The 19,773-nt window shown below is 41.8% G+C and overlaps 1 protein-coding gene and 1 long non-coding RNA gene across 5 annotated transcripts; one reads left to right on the top strand and one right to left on the bottom strand.

Moving 5' to 3' along the window:
• The first annotated feature begins 126 nt into the window (after positions 1 to 126).
• LOC128911307 (uncharacterized) lies at positions 127 to 8,932 on the top strand. Its single transcript, XR_008467051.1, has 3 exons — positions 127 to 253; positions 3,453 to 3,568; positions 8,834 to 8,932. It is a non-coding gene; the product is annotated as an uncharacterized LOC128911307 (long non-coding RNA).
• Positions 248 to 19,728, bottom strand: AMMECR1L (AMMECR1 like). Of its 4 annotated transcripts, XR_008467049.1 has the most exons (10): positions 19,385 to 19,728; positions 16,867 to 17,311; positions 11,436 to 11,546; positions 10,833 to 10,947; positions 10,019 to 10,109; positions 8,932 to 9,028; positions 4,662 to 7,745; positions 3,432 to 3,509; positions 3,157 to 3,205; positions 248 to 816 (listed from the first exon to the last, which is right to left on the bottom strand). XR_008467049.1 is itself a non-coding variant. In XM_054205979.1 (7 exons), exons 2-7 carry the CDS (start codon positions 17,271 to 17,273, stop codon positions 7,634 to 7,636), a joined length of 933 nt encoding a protein of 310 aa, XP_054061954.1. In that variant the 5' UTR covers positions 17,274 to 17,311; positions 19,385 to 19,728; the 3' UTR covers positions 4,181 to 7,633. The 4 variants fall into 4 exon arrangements, 2 of the variants coding, with proteins under 2 accessions (XP_054061954.1, XP_054061955.1); XR_008467050.1 differs by lacking the exon at positions 248 to 816 and having other exon boundaries at positions 2,240 to 3,205; XM_054205979.1 differs by lacking the exons at positions 248 to 816; positions 3,157 to 3,205; positions 3,432 to 3,509 and having other exon boundaries at positions 4,181 to 7,745.
• Between the last annotated feature and the right edge of the window lie 45 nt (positions 19,729 to 19,773).

Genomic DNA, 19,773 nt, shown 5'->3' on the forward strand with positions numbered 1-19,773 from the left:
GGAGGCGGGTCGGTCCCTCGTCTCCAGGAAACAACCGGAGGGCTCAAAACGGCGCTGGTGCGCCCTCACCGGGCTCGGCACAGCAGCTCCGGCGGGCAGCGAGGCGGCAGACGCGTCTTCGTCCCTGTGGCTTCGCACCAGCAGTGGATCAGGGAGCTACGGCCTACTCCGTTTTGCCGCCAGAATGCCCTCCGGCTAGGTAGCAAACCTTAGGAAAACCGTAAACCGCACCAGAAATTCTGTCTTGCTCACTGTGAGTAATATACCTCAGTGTGTGAGGGAGGAGTGTTGATACCATTAATGACATGCTTTGAAAGGGAGGTTGCTTTTACAGACTATCCCCAAGTAATCTATAGACGCCTAAAAGTCATAGGCAGCCTGAAAATGATTACAGTCCTCCTGACACTATGTCAGGGGAACACTGCGAGGGAAATAACCTTATGGAGTAGTATTTCCCTCAGAGAGCCCACACATAAATGCCTAACCAGCCTAAGCCTCTTAAAGTAATCATCTTATCAGACCTTACTATGTCATCCCCTGCCCTTAAAGAAAGGCAAAAATAGACTGTCGAAGGATTTATGATGAAACCACTCCTGTTCTCACAAACTTGCATCCGTGCCTAGGTTTCCTGCATGCTGGGAAAAGGAATGCATTAAGAATAAACTATAAGAATATGAAGGGTCATATCACAGGTCTTTTAACATTTGTTACCTGGATAAACGAGTCTGGCAGAGAAACTGATTGAAAACTGATTTCTTAAGTGGTACAAACAGAATGACACTCAGGAAGATGGACTGAAAATATCTCAGGGGACATCTGGCAAATTAAACAACTTCAATTAGGTTTACAAGAAAACAAGGAAATCTGTGCCAGATTGATCAGAGAATCATTTAAAATTACTTGGAATCCCGATGGTTTCTCAAATAACCCATCTACTCAGAACATCATGATTCTCAGAGCAGGAGGAAGCTTGCAGAGGTTTAAGTTATTAATTTAACTTTTGTTTTTCCCCAAGGATCCCTTTACTTAAATATGCAAAACCTAAAACAATTAAGAGAAAGACAGATACTTGCAAGAGTTTATAGATACATCTAAAGAGGCTATCATGAAAAATAAAGGTTCATTATCACTGATGTGTTTAGTTAAGGTCTCGAGTCAAATAAGAAACAAATAAGAGCATTTCTGAACGGACCTTGTCATCCCCCCCCCCTTTTTTAAGAATGTTAAAAATGCACTTATAAAACCACAGTAAGTATCATTCAGCTACTGCAACAAACCAAACTTTTCCTTTGTTATTTTTAAAACACACTGGCTTCTTCCTTACTAATAATGGCTGTTCCAGCATTTACCAATTCAATTGTAAAATGTGCATGAAAAAAGAAGATGAGATAAAGTGAATGACTACAGGAAGTTTCAAGCATATTTACCGGTCATATCCTAAAATGAACTGATTAAAAAGAAAAGGCTTGGCCAAATCTAATTTATCATGAACAGAGCCTCTAGTATTTCATATTCCAGGGCAAAAAGTATTGACCCTTGCTGGACACATGTTATTAGGTAGTGGACTGTTAGACAGACAATTTCTTTGGTAATTTCTACATTGCCATAATTTAAAAACAGACCCACAACAAAGTGCCCCAACACAATCTTAAAAAAAAAAGCTTAGCTAAATATCTCTGTTTAATAAAATGTAGGAAGAACTCATAAACAAAAATGTTATAATATAAGTATAACCATACTTTGTAGTATGCTTTCCTTTTAATTCGCCAGCAGAAGAAATGTATTCTTCCTAGAAGTTTTTAAGCTTTGTAGCAGTAATTGTGTATTTTGTGTGGAGTGTCAAAACCCCCAACTTAAAAAAAATTGCAAAGGTTTTGATGGATTAAAAGTGTTAAGATTAGGTTATTGAAACCTTAATCTCTTTTCATTATCATCAACAGTTCGAGCATGTTATAGGAACAGGTCAAAATCCTTGTGGATATACCATTACCCGCTCGGAATACCACATGCTGTAATAGCCATTATTGCATGAGACATGCATGCTTTTTAATTTGTTCTTAACATGTAACTCTTCAAGTTTAGGCTTTTATGCCATTTTACCTTCTTTTATTTTTACTCCATTTAAAATTATATATCCAAAATGATTTGAATGTAAATGTATGAGCAATATAAAGCCATAGTAACACCCAGTAATAAAGTGATAATAAGCCTCTGAATGCAAAACTGTCTCTTGCATGATCTGCTACTTTTTAAAATACTTATATAATGACATCTACACATACTATCAACTGGTTGTATAATATATTATGTCAGAATTCATCTGATTATAAGACTAGTCTAGCTGACTATAAAAAAGGAAAAAATATAGTTCAATAATCTGGATATTGGTCAATTTGTAGAGTTACATACTTGTTTTAAGTAACATAGCAACAATAGTCTGGGCTTTCTGCGTTTTGGGAGTGATCAAACACATTCACAGGTCATTTTTTACCAGGTTGTAGCAAAAACAGATTAGGAACTTTTCTATCCTATTGCTCAGTGTACTACAATTCAGTTTGAGAGCAATCCTCGTAATACATAGGTCAGAATAAATATCTATTTATTGAGTCGCATGGGAAAGTGTTCTGGTTTTAATTTTTATCCTCAAGAAGTGGCATTTCTCAATCACAATTAGGTAGATTATAATATACATTTTGTCCAAAATTTTTTGCATGTTTAGAATAAAAATGCTCAAGTATTCATTATTGGAAGTACCTTGTAAAGATTTCTCCTAACCTGTCTGTAATTTGTTTTTAGAAGGAAGTGAGTGCTAAATGACTAATTCGTTCTTATTTCCAACCGAAGTAAGAACAGAAGAAAGTGTTTTCTGGAGAATTATCCTGGTTTATACTTAGCCTGGATTGAACTATTTCAGTGCGCAGTCATATGTACACCCTTCTACCTGGCCTCACCTTCATTGTGAGCTGCTGAGTGTTACTGCAGTTATAGAAAGCAACATGCACGAAAGAACCTCTGATGAAAGACGCTGGACAAAGATTTTATGTCTGACCAATTCAGTGTGAAAGTAAAAAAATCAAATAAGGAAAAAAAATGCCATAAAAATATACAAATAAGCCACTGTATTCTAGCCAACAAAGCAGCTGAGAATATACTTACAACAGTGGATGCTAGTTTATGGTTGACTTCAGAATTTACAGTGAGTCACCTGGAAACAGAATCATAGAATGGTTCGGGTTAGAGCCCCAGAGACCTCCTCAACCCACTCCTCGTATTGCATAGGGGATTCACTTTCCAGCTTTACTACTACCTATTTTCTGAAAATAGGTGTTTGCTTTGTAGTTACACTGAGGTCAATGAGCTTGTCAGGCATATTTAAGTCAAAACTACCCTCCCCCTTGGTTTGGTTGGGGTTTTTTTGCGGGGTCTTATACCTGTTCTTCGTTGATATCCAGGGCTGCCCTTCCCAAGAACCACAAACAGGAAATGCAGGATCTTTGACGATACATCCACTGTAAATAAAAAATGAGCAATAACCTGCAAATGTATGGAAAACCCATTTACGCCAGAGGTATGTACATCAGAACTATTATACAAATCAGTTGATCCTGTTCCAAAGGAAACGTTAAAATATTTAGTAAGAATCTAGAAAGATGGGTGTTTCTTTTTCCTGAAATAACATTTTTAGATCACCTGAAACTACAACCTGTGAATTACAGATAACCTGTTTTCATTAGTTCCTTTTAAAAGACAAAAAAAAGAACGAACAACTTCGGTAGTTTAAGACAGATTTACAAATTCAGGATTTTCAGTACAGTACAGAATTCTCCATGTATATGCTTCATATATTTCACTGTCATGACAACTAATAGGCAGTTTTTGTCCAAGCAAGCATTATTTCAGGATATAAAGATACTTTGCTGTACCATTATTATTGAAACATATTTAATCTTTGTTTTTAATTTTCCTACTATTTTTCCTCGCTTTCTTCTAGCTAGTCTGTCTTGGCTATTTCTGTGCTTCCAGACAGCTGTCATCCCATTCTGGCAACCTCCCTGGTTCTGAACATTTAATGTAATTTCGAGGTTTGGTGTTCATACGTGTAGTACATTGTTCATCTTTCTAGATGAGAAAGATTTCATCTTATCCCCCAGAAAGGCTGTGAGAAAGCATATAAAGAGGACAGGACAAATAATCTTTATCCATTATGATTTATTCTCTACAATACTTCATTAGAGGATAGAGTTCAATTATTTACACTCAGAAGTTATTATATAGGTAGGAGGCAACCAAGTGTAATACAAAGAATTGGTCTGACATCTCTGCACTGAAGGTCAAAAGAGGTCTCCTGCTTTAAGGAAATAAATTAACCAAAAAAACCCAACAAAACAACATGTAGTTTCCAGAATACAAACGGAAAACAGCACTAATAGTGAAGATTGCAGATGTTTGTTAATGTACTATGAAAACAAATTATTCTGTGCAAAGGTTAAAATGAACTCTTATTTAGACTTTCTTACAGATTTTTTTTTTGTTCTGATAAATTGTAGATATGTGATATTTTGACCATAAAACCTTCCCAAACTGAAATGGCCTCAGTTGAGATTGACTGTTGAACATTATGAAAAAAAAAGAAAAAAAAAAAAAAAAAAAAAGAACCTCACAGTGGAAACATTCCAACACGGACAGACTCCAGTGATCAAAGACATTCTCCTGTAGTTACTGTAAAACAAAGACAATTCATAACTGCAGTGAGATTATTTCTCAGTTGTGGTTGTCATGAGAATAAGCCCTTCTAGACCAAAAGGCACTTGCTTCTAAGGATGAGTTAAATCCAGATCAAACCAGGTAACGGTTGCTTAGAAGGAGGAGTTCTAACCTGCTATCTCAGCCAAGTAAGCACAGAGAAATTCTTAAATCTATTGGCCATTGATTTTGGTTGCCTCCCTCTTGAGGCAACTCAAAGGTACATTTTTGTTTCTAGTTCACCTCTTTCATCCTTACGCATAGCTGCCGTGTAATGATCTAGAAATGGGATTATTTCCTGAGACCACCTGTCCTTGTCATACATTTTTCTGAGCTAACTTCACTATTGACACACTTTTCAACGGATTTTGTAGCTGGACCCTTGTGGGACTAAAGCTGAGAGGGCCTGTTTCTTAGGCAGCAGACCAGTGTTTCTGATTTGCTAGCTTCTCTTCTCACTGCAACAAGACAAGAACACAGTACATATTTTAGAGGCATTTTTGTTTGCTTATTTTTTTTTTTTAAACAGTCCGAGTGGGGAAATGGAAGTGGGAGAGGATGCAGCTTCCCCAGTCCCAAACCATCTAGCCCACGTCAGGCTTAAACCAACCAAGTCACTCAATCCTAAAATTCTGTTCTTTAAAAATGACAGCTAACCCTCCCCACCCCACCCCTTAGTCATCCCCTGTTCAAATAAAATGAAATCAGGAAAACACTATACACCGTTGAAGACACAGAACAGGGCAAACATTTGAAAAAGAAACAATATTGTTGAAAAGCCTGGCACTATATGCCTGCATGACCAGTCTCGCTGAGCGTGCTCAGGGGTGAAGTTTTAGCACCATTTTTTTGCTTTTTTCAAACCTTTTAGAAATTAAATTCTAACATAGAACACTTGAACAGTAATGAGTGTAGCCCTATGTATCATACTGTTTGACAGCTGAAAGGTGGATGGTATGTCCAGAGCTGACCCCACCCTCCCCCATCACTACACGGCACCTGGGAGAGTAATTACAAACCACTCAAGTTTGTAACAAGAGCAATTTATTCTCAGCAGCAGGAAATCATGAAACAATCCCTCAATCTTCAGTTGCTTTTCAACAACATCACAAGGGAAAGTGGCAACTTATAAGAATGACCCAGGACAGGAGGAAAGCTGGGTCGATATTGCACCGTTATCCAGAATAGGACCCCCTCCTTTCCCTCAGGTGTCTCTCCTCCAGCAGAAGAACGTTACACCAACATGAAGCAAGACTGCACAATTCAGTTTGCTTCTCTAGGACCAGAAGGAGCAGCAACATGCCTTTCTGAGCTTTCTACCAGCCCTGTTCCCTGCCAGGCCAGGAAAGAATTTCAGGCTCAAAACGCCAACCAATTTTAAAAGCCATCATTACCACACACAAGCAAACTTTAAGGATATATGCAACCAAATAGCCATTACTCTGCTATGCACTTGTATTTTCTTTCCTGATCATTGTTGACCCTGCAGAAAGTTGGAGAACAAAACAAAACCAAAACCCCAAAACTGTATTTTGAAGTCTAGTGACCTCATTGAGAGGGTGTCATAATTTAGTTTATAACATCCCTCAATGACACTTCAGAATAACAACTGGATAACTTATCTTCCTCTTAGATGGAGAGTATTTCTTGTAATCATCAATGACGGGAGAAGAAATACAGATCATCAATGACGGGAGAAGAAATACAGAATGCTCCTGAGTTGCACACAGTTTGGGTAACCCAGGTTTCTCCACTCATTGCCTTGATGTGGTAATGACTAAACTGTGTAACTACATAACATACCAGCGAAACTACACAGCTCTATTCCATAGGCCTGCTATAAACTGGAATACTCACAGTTCTCAAGATCGATAGTCACACCAGAGAAAGTGGCTGTCCTATCAAAAGGAAGGTCCCCGAGACTGTTAGCTTAAGTTAAAACAAATTTCAGTCACTAGTCTCACTTGTATGGCTACAGTCAATGCCCTGCAAATCCCTCCCCATCCCTAATCCAGTCAGGCTCCATTACAAATGTTTGGACACAAAGCTTGGTCGTAACAGAGAAGACTGTCCAGGGACACTCAAGTACCTTGTCCTTCACATACACAGCACGTGCCATGTTGCTCTCTTCCAGGCATAACGGCATTCTATTTCATAGCAGACTACGTTACAAAGCACTGTCTACACACCCAGAAAACTGTAAACCAGGAGGATTTCTAGAGAATCCAACCTACAGTGGGATCTGATAATTAAAGCCTTCTAGGGTTTAAATAATGGATTCATCTGCAATACCATCCAAAGGTTTTTCACATCTTTAAGTGTTTTCTGTCCGTGAGGATAGGGTGCTATCCAGATGTTCAACCCTCCCCAATATCATAACGTCCGCCTGTGATGTGTGGGGACAGCAATCAGCTCTCGGCACACAACAGATACCAGAGGTTAAAAAAAATTAAAAAGAACCTAAAAAATGTTTTGTTGGACTCCGTTGCCCAGGCTGCCAGGGAATGCTCCTACTTGATCTGGGGGGGCTTCCATAACGAACAACTCAAGTTTCTGGAGTGTCAGTAACACACAAGAACAGATCAGTCCGAAGTGGCACTTTCACTCCTAGAGGTCTTCTGCACCTCATGACAGTTCGTAGGCGTGGAGCCCTAATCCAACTGAACCCCCGTTCAGAGGGAAGGCTGAGATAAGGCTTGGGCCCCTGAAGTTCTGTCATGCTCTCATCCTCCCCCCAGGTCAGCTGGAAGGCAGACTTGGCAACGGAAGCTAGCATCATAAAATGGTGCAGTAATAGAAGTAACTGGACCAGGAAGAGGAGGCATCTGCCCCAATGATGTCGTAGCCGTTGGCAGCAACTGGGGAGTGGGACTGGTCATGCAGCCGTGTGTCAGGAGTAATGATTGTAGAGGGGGGGGGCATGAAGAGTGCCATTCTGGAAACAATGCTGACGGGAAGCCATGTATTCTGCATAACTGATTGTCACCTTCTCACTGCGGTACCTATGAGAACAGTGTAAAAAAAAAAAAAACATTAACGTGTATCCCAGATCACCTTTTAGCTCACAGCCAATAACAACCAAAAGGAACCCACTGACTTCATAAACTACTTTGACATCGCCTCATGCAGTAGTCTGAATAACCCATCTAAGCTTGAATTAGCTTCAAGGTCCCAAAAGACAAGCCCTATTCAAGGCAATCATAATTAACGGGACTCCTGAAGGAGTTTTCCAAAGGAAACTAATCATCAATTTGTATTCTTTTTATCCGCTTGCTGTGGAAAAAAAGGGCCTCAAAAGTTTGCTGGAAGATGATGCAGTTTCAGAGACTAAATAACCAGTATTTCACTGTTATTTACTTTTGTGGTTATCTTCATATTTGAACGGCTAGTGAAAGAAAATGATGGAGAGTTGGGTAAAGGTAGGCTTATTATAGCATATGCGTGGCTTAGTCCACATCGTACAATCAGAATTCACAAAACGTGAAGTCCCTTTTGAGACACCAGAGATTTCCAGGTGCTTCTAAAGCATGCTACTATGCACACATAGCTTCAAAGTGGTCGTGAATTGCACCAAGTCCACGTTACACCAGATTGTAATGAAAACCTTCATCCTGTCCTCTCCTGTTAAAAAAAACCAACCCTGCATACCCACCTCATTTCTCCAGAGGTAAGGAACGACCTGATAAATTAGTGTTTCTATACAAAACCAGAATGTCCCAATTTTTGCTAACATAAAGGGAGCTGAAACCAATAGGACAGCTGGGGGTACAGAAAAGCAAGCAAATTCTGAAAACCAGCCTAATTTGAGTGTGGTTTGGTTTGAAGACAGCTGTCACCTCCAAATAGCTACACCACGCACAGATGAGCACACTGAGAAAAAGAACGCCCGTTGTAAAGATACAGAAGAATCAACCTTTTTTAACTTTCAAAGGTCCTACTTCTTTTGGTCTTTCATGTGGATGACAATATTAAAACCAGCAACAGTTCTCTTCGAAAATGCTAACCTCGATCCTGCATGACTGAATATATCACGCTTCATTCCATATACGTTACATGCCTAACACGCGGCATTTATGATTCTGTCTTTCAGACTACATCTCTCATCTAAAAGGGGCATGAAGACTTACTTCAAATTACCCACAAAACACTATAAAGTAAAATTAAAAGACGACAAATATATCTACTTACCTGGTGAGTTTAATCGTTTTCCTAAAATCATTGGTAATCGGAGCCTTAAAGCCACCTTTCCTGAGTAAGGAGTCTATGGTCTGGATCTGATCCCAGTCTATTGAAAAATAGAAGCAAGGGAAATTTTTCTATATGAAAATGATGTTTCAAAAAGATAAGAAATGCATTAAAAGACCTCTAGAAAAGCAAACAACTAAACAGGAAACCCTGAGCTTTAGAAACACCAGCGTTAAACTGGACATACGTGGTCTTATGCACGCATACTACCTGTGCATGCCAACCCCTTTAAACTCATATTGGAACTGGTCTATAAAACAGTAATTCCACTTTCCACATGGCCTTTCTTCTTACAGAGGTTCGTGCCTTGCTTCTGTTGCAGGGACCCCAAACTGTTTTATCACGTGCTGCTGAAGTTTAGCTCCCTAAGCCTTAAAATAAGATAATACTTAGCTCTTTACATACACAAATTGGGATCAACCTGATGCTCTAGTGATAGCACAGTGCACTGCTTTGTGAGAGATCAGAGTTAAAATTCCTACCTTCGTCTTTTGCCCCAGAGCCAGGAGGATGCGACCACTCCACTCTGCTAGGTGGAGGAAAGGAGGCAATATTTTGAGCAGTTACCATGGTGACCGCTACTATATTTGAGTGGGAAGTGTGCTCCAGAGGGGCCCTGTTTCCTGCCCTCATCTGGAGGATGCTACTTTAGCAAGAATGAGGAGGAAAGGGACTCTCCTGTTGGTGCTGTGCAGCCTGCAGTTATCCTAGTTGGTGGGAGAAACATAGAAGAGGAAAGATGCAACGCTGAATGAAGCTGGAAGATCCGCATTTGAGAGCCTCTATTTCTTAAGCCCTAAAACATTTTTAGACTAAGAAACAGCTGTGCACAGATGTGGGATGAGAGAAAGGCCAGATGAAAACCCAGCAGCAGCTGTATCGGGTGTCAGTTATCCAGATTAAGCCTGGTGGCTCCATGGCACTACTATGAGGATAGCATTGCAATCCAAACCCAAAATCCACATAGATTTATGTTACCCAATTCTGTGACACAATGTGTTGACATGTTTGGCTGCTATCTCAAACCCACCTTGTTCCTTAGCAACCTCAGGTAAATACGTGGCTGTGCGTTTGACACCCTTCTCATTGATGAACTCTATTCTGATCCCATGGATCCCAACCTATAGATGGAAATGAAGAGCCAAATAAGAGGTGTTTGCTAGCACTGAGTCCATGATCGAGTTGTTATTCCCACAACACCGTGTATCTTTCTCTCTCTCTGGACAGTTTGGCTTTCGTCTGGATAAGGACATTCTCTTCCAGAGAGAATGCCGGCCAGGCAGGTCTCACAAGTAGCTGTCTTTGCAGCATAGCGGACCTCTGCCACCTTTCCCTGCCACTTCTCCTGAAGTTAAGTCCTGTCAGAAGTCTGACAGCTTTCCATCTCTTATGTTGGGCAAGAAAGACAAGATCTCTACATAAGAATCATGCCCAAAATAGCCCAACCACAAAGTCTATTTAACCCATCTTGAACTAAATATACTTCCAAGTACAAGGTCCTAAACATGATTAATACCTTTGGTCTTAACTACTTTTTATTCCCAGTTTCTATTCACAGCATTAAAATACTCCCCAGGTTTATACATATTTACACCCATCTCCTATTGGGCCAAATCCATAAAACACTTTCATGTCTCTCTTATTCCCACTTGGATCCCCTCCCAACCAAGCACATATTGCTAGCCCATCCTCTTCCTCCCTTCTAGTTTTCCAGCCCCATTTCTTCTATTCCCGGTTTCAATACCCACACACCCCTGTAACAAAGGAGACACATCACCATGTACTAACCCGAACCCGAACGGAACGAGAGAGTGATGCAGAGTTCCAAATGCACCTGTTCTCACCTCCCAGTCCAGGTAGTCACTGGCATCCTCAAAGTTAGTGAGGAGGGAGACAGAGCAGAAGAGTTTGGGCAGCTCCTCGCGGGTCAGGGGGGGAAATCGGCTGTCCTTAAGTGCACTAAAGGGAAGAGAAGATATATTGCCTAACATAAGCATCGAATTAAAGTGTCAGATGCTCAGTTATTCCCTTTCTGATTATGCCTCTGTGAAACACATTCCCATTTGCTACTGCAGAGAAAGAGATTTGCATCTCTACCTAATCTAATGAACTGTAATACGCAAATACTAGTGCAAGGTTCCTGATGCTGTCCTCCACTTACTGCAGCTGGAGAGAAATTACATGCTACGTAAGATGTCAAAACTGTTAGTATGCAAGACAGATTCGACATTAGACTTAAAATGTAAACCAAAATTCACCTGTTGCAAAGACATTACACTAAATCCTGATATATTACCTCACCCGAACTATCACACATTTCTCAGGTTTATTTTATTGTGAAGCATATTAAATTGAACGATGTCGATCCAACATCCTAACCTTGAATCCTTACAGGTCTTCAGCAAATGAAACTAATTTCAGATTTATTTCATTTTCAACATAATTACCTGGTTAATGTGTATTCCCTGAGTCCTGAGTGAAGGTTCATGGCTGAAAAGGTCCCGATGCAGCCACGAAGCCGCTTGTCTCGCCCCGTCTTCCACGTCACAAAGAGCGGACTGAAAAGGCAAAAAAGAGAAATACTCCAGCCTCTAGAGATGTTTGGTTGCTAAGGGGAGACCAACAAGGTGTAAAAGAGCATGTACGCGTGCACTTGCTTCCTCTCCCTCTAACAAACCCCAATAGGCATGTTTTCTCACCCTCTACCTAGCGATAATAAAAACCCACACCCACACATCCCCAAATGCAAAACCCAACACTTCCCCCCACCTTTTTGGCATACTGCTTTTTCTCCACCAGTACTCTGTAAGCTCTCCACCAACACCTTCCTGGTCAGACTCTGCGCTGTCTTCTAACGAGTGATATGGTTATTTGACCCCACTGATTACCTCTGTAAGTAATGGCCTCATTTGGTAGCATCCCCTAGTTTACATGACAACCCATATCTACATTAATTTAGGTGAAGCAAATAAGATTATTTATTTATAGTAACATCGAACCTAAAAGATCCTCAAGCATTCTGCAAATCATCTATAATTCAGGTTTGCAATAACAGCTTTTCTTTTTTTTTTGAAAGGAGAAAAAGGACGCCTGGGGTTTTTTTCACCCTGTTATTTCCATGAGGATCTGACTTCTGGGTCAGTCCCTAGTGCTCCAACAGTTTATGTTCACATCTTTTGCTTACCTTACATCTGATTTATATTTACACAGATTCTCTCCTATTGAACACACATCTAAATCACTGTATTGTTCCTACTCAAACATCACATGGATTTCCATTTCCTATCTACCATCATGCATTTACAGGCATAACAGCAGATTCTCAAATTCAGCAGGCTCATTTCAATCTGTTAAACTAGAAGCCATGATTAAGCCTCAAAAACCAAGAACAGCAGCAGCATTCAGAAGAGCTCTACGACGAGGTAAATAGGTAAAGATGACTGTGAATATTAAATGCAAAAAAGTTCACTTCTACAGAAAGCGAAGCCAACAGCTGCAGAGAGAGAAACAGTAAAGAAAGGATAGTGGTGGCTGCAGCTCTACAACAACGCCTGAACATCTGGAAAATTCTGTAAGGCAACTGATGATGCTGATCTAATTATAAAACCAGGATGAATGATCTTACTTTTTCAGATTACAGCGTACTGAATACAAGATGTGGTCGCTTCGAACCCAAGCATAAATGAGAAAGTTAGTTGTTAGTGATTCCAAACATCCGTCTGTGGATTTCTATTGAACTTTAAAAGATAAGTAATACGATAGAAAACATGCAGTCTTAAGAAAGGAATTTTCTGAGATTAAACAGACATTGACGGGAGTCCTAAAACATGAAGACAGAATAACTGTTTTCTACAACAGAGCTCAGACACTTACTTTCCTCAAACTCTTGAAGCTCTTGTAAGCAATATATCTTTGCAGCAAATATTACAAAGAGTACTAACAGATTCTTTTCAGACAACAAAACCAGAATGTGGATGACTTCTCAAATACAGGCAACAGAGCTTCTTATGTCTAAGTAGACAGGAAATAATTAAAAATGTAGTGATAAAGCAATTACTCTGATGTTCCTCAGAGCAACAATGGAATTAAAAAACTCTATCACAGCATAAATTCATCACTCAGGATCTAGTTACCAGCTTTGACCAATGGCAGAAGTACTACCCAAAATAGCAAATTGCCTTTAAGGGATAATTGTGAAGTACTTTGCCCACAGAGGAAGCCGAAACATTCATCCACAACCATCAGCCACCTCATGGTTGCTTGACCAAGACAGAGGATTTACTGTTCTAGTTTTCCAATGACACTTCTGCATTTTAATCTAGCTACCGTACGTTGAAATGGAAAACAGAAACAAGAGTGTAAGAAAATACATTAGAAAGCTTACAAAAAAAAGATAGTAAACTTACAAAGGAGATTTCTGAGAAACGTTACTGTCACAAAAACTCAGTGGAAAGTTAACTTAATCTAATTAAAGTTTTGAAACCATTACTTAGCCCACGTGACACTCACCCCAAACAGAAAAGGGAAGGGAGAAAATGAAAAGCATTGCTGACAGAATACAAATCTAAGTTCCTTCTCTTCTTCGATTCAAATTACAGGTTCACATTTCCAATTCACCTCTTTCCCCTTCCAAAAAAAAAAAAAAAAAAGAAAAAAGATGTTTCCACTGAGCTGTGACACAGCTTTCTGCGTCTATAATAGAAGAGATATTACTAGGAAGGACAGGATAATTACATTCAGAAGGCTGTCATATTTTAAAATATCTTAAAGCACATTTTAAACAATTTTTCACTGTGGTCGTAACAACTGAGGCATAAAAAAAATTATATTATTTTGTACAAGTATATAAAATTTCACCATTATAAAGTTTTTCACTGCAGAAAAGATGTTGGTTCTGCATCTGAAAAATAAGTACGCTTAGCAAATTGCAGGTGCAGCTGACAACACGTCAATTGTTCCATAGCGCCTCCCTGAAAAGTGTATTTCCCAGGGGTACTGAGAAAAGTCACGACAATCTTTTGCCCATGTTCACCCATGAGCACTTACCGGCACTTTGCGGTCACACCCTGAGCAGATTATGGCAACCATTTCTCCCCCAGCCACAACACCCTACTTAGGTGTGGCTAATGAGGCTTTGCTAGGCTGAGGAGAGGGGAATTTCAGCAACTAAAAAATAGCTTCTGCAATTGCAAATACAAAGGGAATTTTAAAGTAGCAAAATGTAGTTTGTTCAAATCAGAATTTAGCTGTACTAGGAAAAAACCTGTCACAGTACAGATTTTATGATGCAAGTACCTTATTATTTGTCTTGCATGGCAACTAGAAACTTGCATGGTGTAGTTTTAATACCAGTTTGTAATGCCTACTATTAAAAAAAAAATCAAGGACTGAAGTACAAATGTGGAAGGAGTAACCAATTAAGTATTTGCATATCATATGGGTTCAAAATTGTAATTTTTTCAGTAACCTGAATAGCAAAGGGGATATCTTCTTCATTTACCAAGTTAATACAGACATAACTACAAGTCTTGCAATGCCTCCTCCTCTACGTGGATTTGTGAATGTCATTGCTAACACGTACGTAAGGTTCCCTGACTCCAGAAGTATCTACCAGCTCCCTAATTGCCATCAAGATTGTTGTCCACGTGCATATCCTCAAGCTGTTAATTGGAATTCTCGGTGCTTTTCAAGTCATAACCCTGTAACTTTCATGTTATTACCCTGTTTGCGCAGAATCCTGACCTTCACGACTACTTCTATCTTTACGTTGGGGTTCAGCACCAATTGAAAAGACCTGTTATCTGAGAAATAGGTGGGGACAAACCGTGCATCTTTCTGTTCCGTCCATCCACAGTCTTTTTTCTGTCTCTCCAGAAATATACCTTTGTTTTGTTCAAAGATCTCGTACATCAACATTAATTATGTTACAAAGGACAACAATGCAAATTATTTATGTATTTTCACTTTGTTTACTCTTATGTTTGATAAGATTTGGGTTGAAGTTCATTACATTACTGTCTCAAGTGCAACAGATCATCCCTGTGAGCTGCTCTACAAGAAAGTAAATCTCATGCTTTGCCCTGGTGTACATAAAACTGTTTGCTAGAAGCAACAGAATAGATGCTGAAACACAAGAAAATTCAGGTAGGCATTTGCCCAGAGGGAAAGACAAGACAGGAGCTGGTTTTGCTTTGGAGTCCTGATCTAAAAGACTTTTCAGTTATCAGCACAGAAATGCCCAGTGAATGATTTTTCACTTTTCAAATTTGGCCATAAAATTCCAACAGCTGAGATTCCTGAAAAAAGGCCTTTTTTGAAACTAGTCAACAGAAACAGCAACAAAATCCAGTTAGAAATCTCCTGTAACACCAAAATAATGAATCTCTCCAAAATAATATCTCTTATTGACTTAATAATACAACAACAACAAAGAAAAACCCCTTTGCTTTTCAAGGGACTAAATAAGAAGCAAGCTAATGTATCATTTTCTAAAAGGACCCTACTTAGCTTAGGTATGAAAAATAACCACAGGAATATTTCAGTTTGGGGCGTCCCTGGGACTATTCTATATTCTAGTCCACAGCATTTCTCCATTCACTTGTATTTACAATATTAAACAGCTTAGTCTGCGGTAGCATTCAGAACATGTATCCATAATCCTGCGCAGATAATAACTGCATGGATGCACAACCTACATCTACACTGACAGCCAATAAGATGGGGAGACATTCAATACACAGAAAGAGTCCTTGACCTGTTTAAGCCATTGTTCCTTTACATCAATTTAAGATTCATTAACTTAAATTAAGGCTGTCAACAACTTTTTATTTTATCTGTTGTTCTGGAGGTCGCCCCCGGAGGAGTGTCAGAAGGTGTATCTGTCATCGATCTTTCACATATAATTCTTCCACCAAACATTTTAACAACATTAACATTTCCACACCTACGCACTCAACCTTCAGACAAACATCATCTAAATCTCGCCAAAGCAAAATACCTTCATAAATCCTTCTCCTCACTTCTTCTCATACACACATCCTTTTTTCTTAACCTTGGCATCGTCCTTGAAAGTTAACTCTCCGTTTCTCCCATATTGCCCAACTAGCACTCTCTCCGTAATGGAGTTTTTCAGTTCCACGACCGGCAAATTTTTGGTTCCCCTCCCTGCTAAACCCATTAACTTGGACAACTGAACACCCTTGTGAGTGTCCTTGTCCAATTCTCACCAGCTCAGCACTTGTTTCAGGATGAGCTGGGAACTTGTTTCAACTTCTTACTTTATTTCCTGCCACTTGCTTCATGAAAGGAAGCCTCTCCCCTTGTCCCTCCACCAAGTTAGTGCCTGACATTAGAAGCAGGGTCCTCTTCAAATTAATGGCATTTTACTGTTTTCTGAAAACTCTGATTTCAGTTTCACTCATTCTTTTAGTACAATTTTATGGGAGGCACAGTGTAGTTAATTTTTTGCAGAGGAGCAAACTTTAACAGTGAAGTGAAGTTTTACCATGAAGTGGGTTTGTACTCCTCAAGTACACATCTCAAGCTGTCGACTGTGAGCTGAAGAAGCACCACTCTTCCTCATATTTTGCCTATCTGTCTTCCTGTAGAGCTAAGCACGTTCTCCCTTGAAGGCCACTCCTTAAAGCTCCACTCATCTCCACGAACAAATGTTAACAGAATGTTGTTTTTCCTCTTTGGTGCACTTAACAGCGCACCATTTTTTGTTTCTGGTAGACAAAGCAAGCAGCAGAACATCCCCCCTTCCTCCCTGCATACCAGTGTCCCATTCCCCAGTGGAAACCCTTCATCCCTCCCCAGCCAAACCACGGCTCTGGATGCTGGTCTCTCAGCTTTCCTCCCGCACATGAATTTACTCACTAGGGGTCATTGGTAAATCGAGGAAGTCGTGGCTGAGGAAAACCATAGAGATGACAGTAGAGTACATCAAAGCAGTAGCAGCACATCTCCGCTGTCACCACCAGGTTCTTGGTGCTGTTGGCAGTTCCATTGGGCCGAGTAAGCGGGCTCAGAGCTCCTGAAGTCGGATTCATTCGAGTAATTGGGGAATTTCCTGGGCCCAAAGTCAAGTCCGATACATTCTCCCTTCCATTATTTCCGTCTGTATGCTGGTGGTTCTGAAGAGGACCTGAACTGGAGCCTGGTACAGTTGTGGCCTGATTCCCATGACTGTGCGTTCCACTCCCAGACAATTTGGGCTTCTTCACCCCACAACAGCCGGCTGCCAGCTTGGGCTCAAGTGGAGGAACACAGCGTCTTTTTCCCATCCTGCTTCAAAACTCACTGCCTGGAGCACTGCAGAACCCTGGCAAGGGGAGGGTAGGGGGGAAAAAAAAAAAAAAAAAAAAGGCAAAACACAAAACAGTTACAGGTGAAAAACCAACAGCTGCTTCCCTGCTTCTGCTAAGGTGTCAGGGAGTTTTGCTTTTGCAACAAAAAAGAGGAAGAAAACCCTTGCAACGCACAACTAAGTACAGAACTAAAACCAGTTCAGCGAGCAGGATGGGTGTTTTTACACATAAATTGAAAGAGTGTGTATACAACATGTGTGAAATCACACTTTTAAAGTTATTGGTGAGGCGTACTGAACACTAGCTCATCACAAAAAACCCCATAACCAATCTTCCCCAAAAGGGAATGAAACCGAGGGAGAACAGAAGAAAAAAAGACAAAAAGACTTTGGAATACAGGTATACCCCATCCATTACTTTTCCAGATCACCCGTTCCTCCTCGGTCAATGCCTGCACTGATGGCAAATGACGACTTAAAAACCACAAGTGTGTTTCCCTTCCCCGTTCTGAACAGCAGAGTGACAACAACTCCGAGTGACACCTTCAGGGCTGGACTCCCAGGGGTGCTGCCCTTGACTTAGTGCCAGCCTAAGCACAACAGAAAGAGAAGCTGCAAGCACTGAGCCACCATTTTCTAAACCACAGATTATTTTCCAGACCCCAAGAACGAGAATCTGCGTTTACTTTCTAGGATTAAGTAAATTGATAGTGCTGATAAGTAAGCGTGTCAGGCGTACAGTCAGGACATGCAGGAGAGGAAGAGCTGAAGACCGAGCACAGTCTGAACAGAGGGAAGCAGTAATGGCAGGAAACAGATACGGTATAAAAAACAACACCAGAAGAGTGTTTTGCTTGCAAAGAAAAGAATGGCTAGCTCTTGCATCACAAGAAGGGGTGGAACAAATACAGGGAGGAAAGCCTATGCAGATAAAAATGAACAAAAATGATCGGCAAGTACCACGCATCAACGGTAGGCACTTAAATAAGTGTAATAACATCATCACGGTGCGATCTAAACACACAAAGGGGAAAAAAACCCGTTCCCCATCTGTCAAATGGGGCTAAAAGCACGGACACGTAAGTCACAGAGAACACCATGGAGAACTGGAAGTCCCACTCAGCTCCTGTGAGTACCAGGCTACTTCTTCAACCGCCAGAGCATGCGCCAGAGCATCCCTCCAACTCTTCCAAGTATTTAACTGATGGCTGAACTGACAGCACGTACACAGGACAGGGGACAGTGATATGCACTGGAATTCACGGTGTGACAGCTCCCTTCCTTCTCTGCAGGTGCACACCAGGTAAACTTTATCCACGAAGTTTCACCGGCCATCGTTAAGAGTCGCAGGACCCTGAGCTAACGCAGGACTGGTCCGAGAGACGCTGAGAGATGCGCCTCTCAACACCCAACGCATACACTGGCAGTGCCTACTCTGCTTAGGAATCCTCACCTCCTGGTGTAAGAGATAATCTGCATAAGGAGCAATTCACAAGACCTAATGAAAATTACCCTTTTTCCTTTGATCTCTACCTTTGTAATTAAAAAAAAAAAAAACAACCCAAACAGGAAAAGTGTAACTTTTGACAAAGTAAACATGTAATTTTTTTTCAGTGCCTATTAAAAGTTATGCTGCTATGGCTCAGTGAAGCTGCTGGGATAGATGAGCCTTTCCAAGTTGTCTCGGAAGGCTGGCCGCATTTAGCGGGGGGGGGGGGGAAGTAATGATTTATTTGGAACCACAACTCTTCATTCCCAAGCGGAGACGTGGCAGGGGGCAGAGGAGGTCTCCTCCATCCACCCCCCCGGCAGCAGGCAGAAGGGGCCTAACAAAGGCGCCTGCCCTGCCCTGCCCTGCCCTGCCCGCCGGCTGCAGCCGCGGGCCCCGCTTCCCGCCAGGGGAGGCCTCGGCTGGCCGCCTCCGCGCCCCCCCCCCCCGCCCCGGGGGGCGACCCCTACGCCGACCCCCCGGTTTAGCAGCGGATACGAACCCTCCAGGAGGTGCCGGCTCCGCACCGGGCCTCGCTGTCCGTGCCTCCGTCCATCCCCCCGCCCCGCCGCCGCCTCCCCCGCGCCGGGCTCGCCCACCTCCTGCACCCGTCCCGGGCCGGACGCGGCTTCTCCTCCGCCTCAGCCCAGCCGCCGCCACCGCTGCTGCCCCGCCGCCGCCTCCTCCTCCTCCTTCTGCCGCCTCATGGAGCCATGAGCCTGGGCGAGGCTCCCCGGAGAAGCGGGCCCGGCGGACGGGAAGGGGGTGTCCGGGCCCGGCGCGGCAGCCGGGCCGGCAGCCGGGCTTCCCGGGGCCGCCGGGCAGCGAGGGGAGCTGGAGGACCAGAGCGAGGCCGAGGGAAGGTCCTCCGCTATCCCGGCAGCCTCCTCCCGCCCGTGAGGTAATGAGGGAAAAATGCACATAGTCCGCCAGCCTCCCGTCGACCCCGCGGCGCCAGCGCCACCATAGAGAAGGGCGGGTGCTCTTC

Source organism: Rissa tridactyla, chromosome 6 (assembly GCF_028500815.1).
Source record: "Rissa tridactyla isolate bRisTri1 chromosome 6, bRisTri1.patW.cur.20221130, whole genome shotgun sequence".
Classification (NCBI taxonomy): Eukaryota; Metazoa; Chordata; class Aves; order Charadriiformes; family Laridae; genus Rissa; species Rissa tridactyla.

Coding starts and splice junctions, on each gene's coding strand:
- AMMECR1L (XM_054205979.1), bottom strand. CDS start 17,273: ATGGGAAAAAGACGCTGTGTTCCTCCACTTGAGCCCAAGCTGGCAGCC. Junction 11,547..16,866: donor CGATTTACCAATGACCCCTA/GTGAGTAAATTC, acceptor TTGCCTTTTCAG/TCCGCTCTTTGTGACGTGGA. Junction 10,110..10,832: donor GTGACTACCTGGACTGGGAG/GTGAGAACAGGT, acceptor TTCCATCTATAG/GTTGGGATCCATGGGATCAG.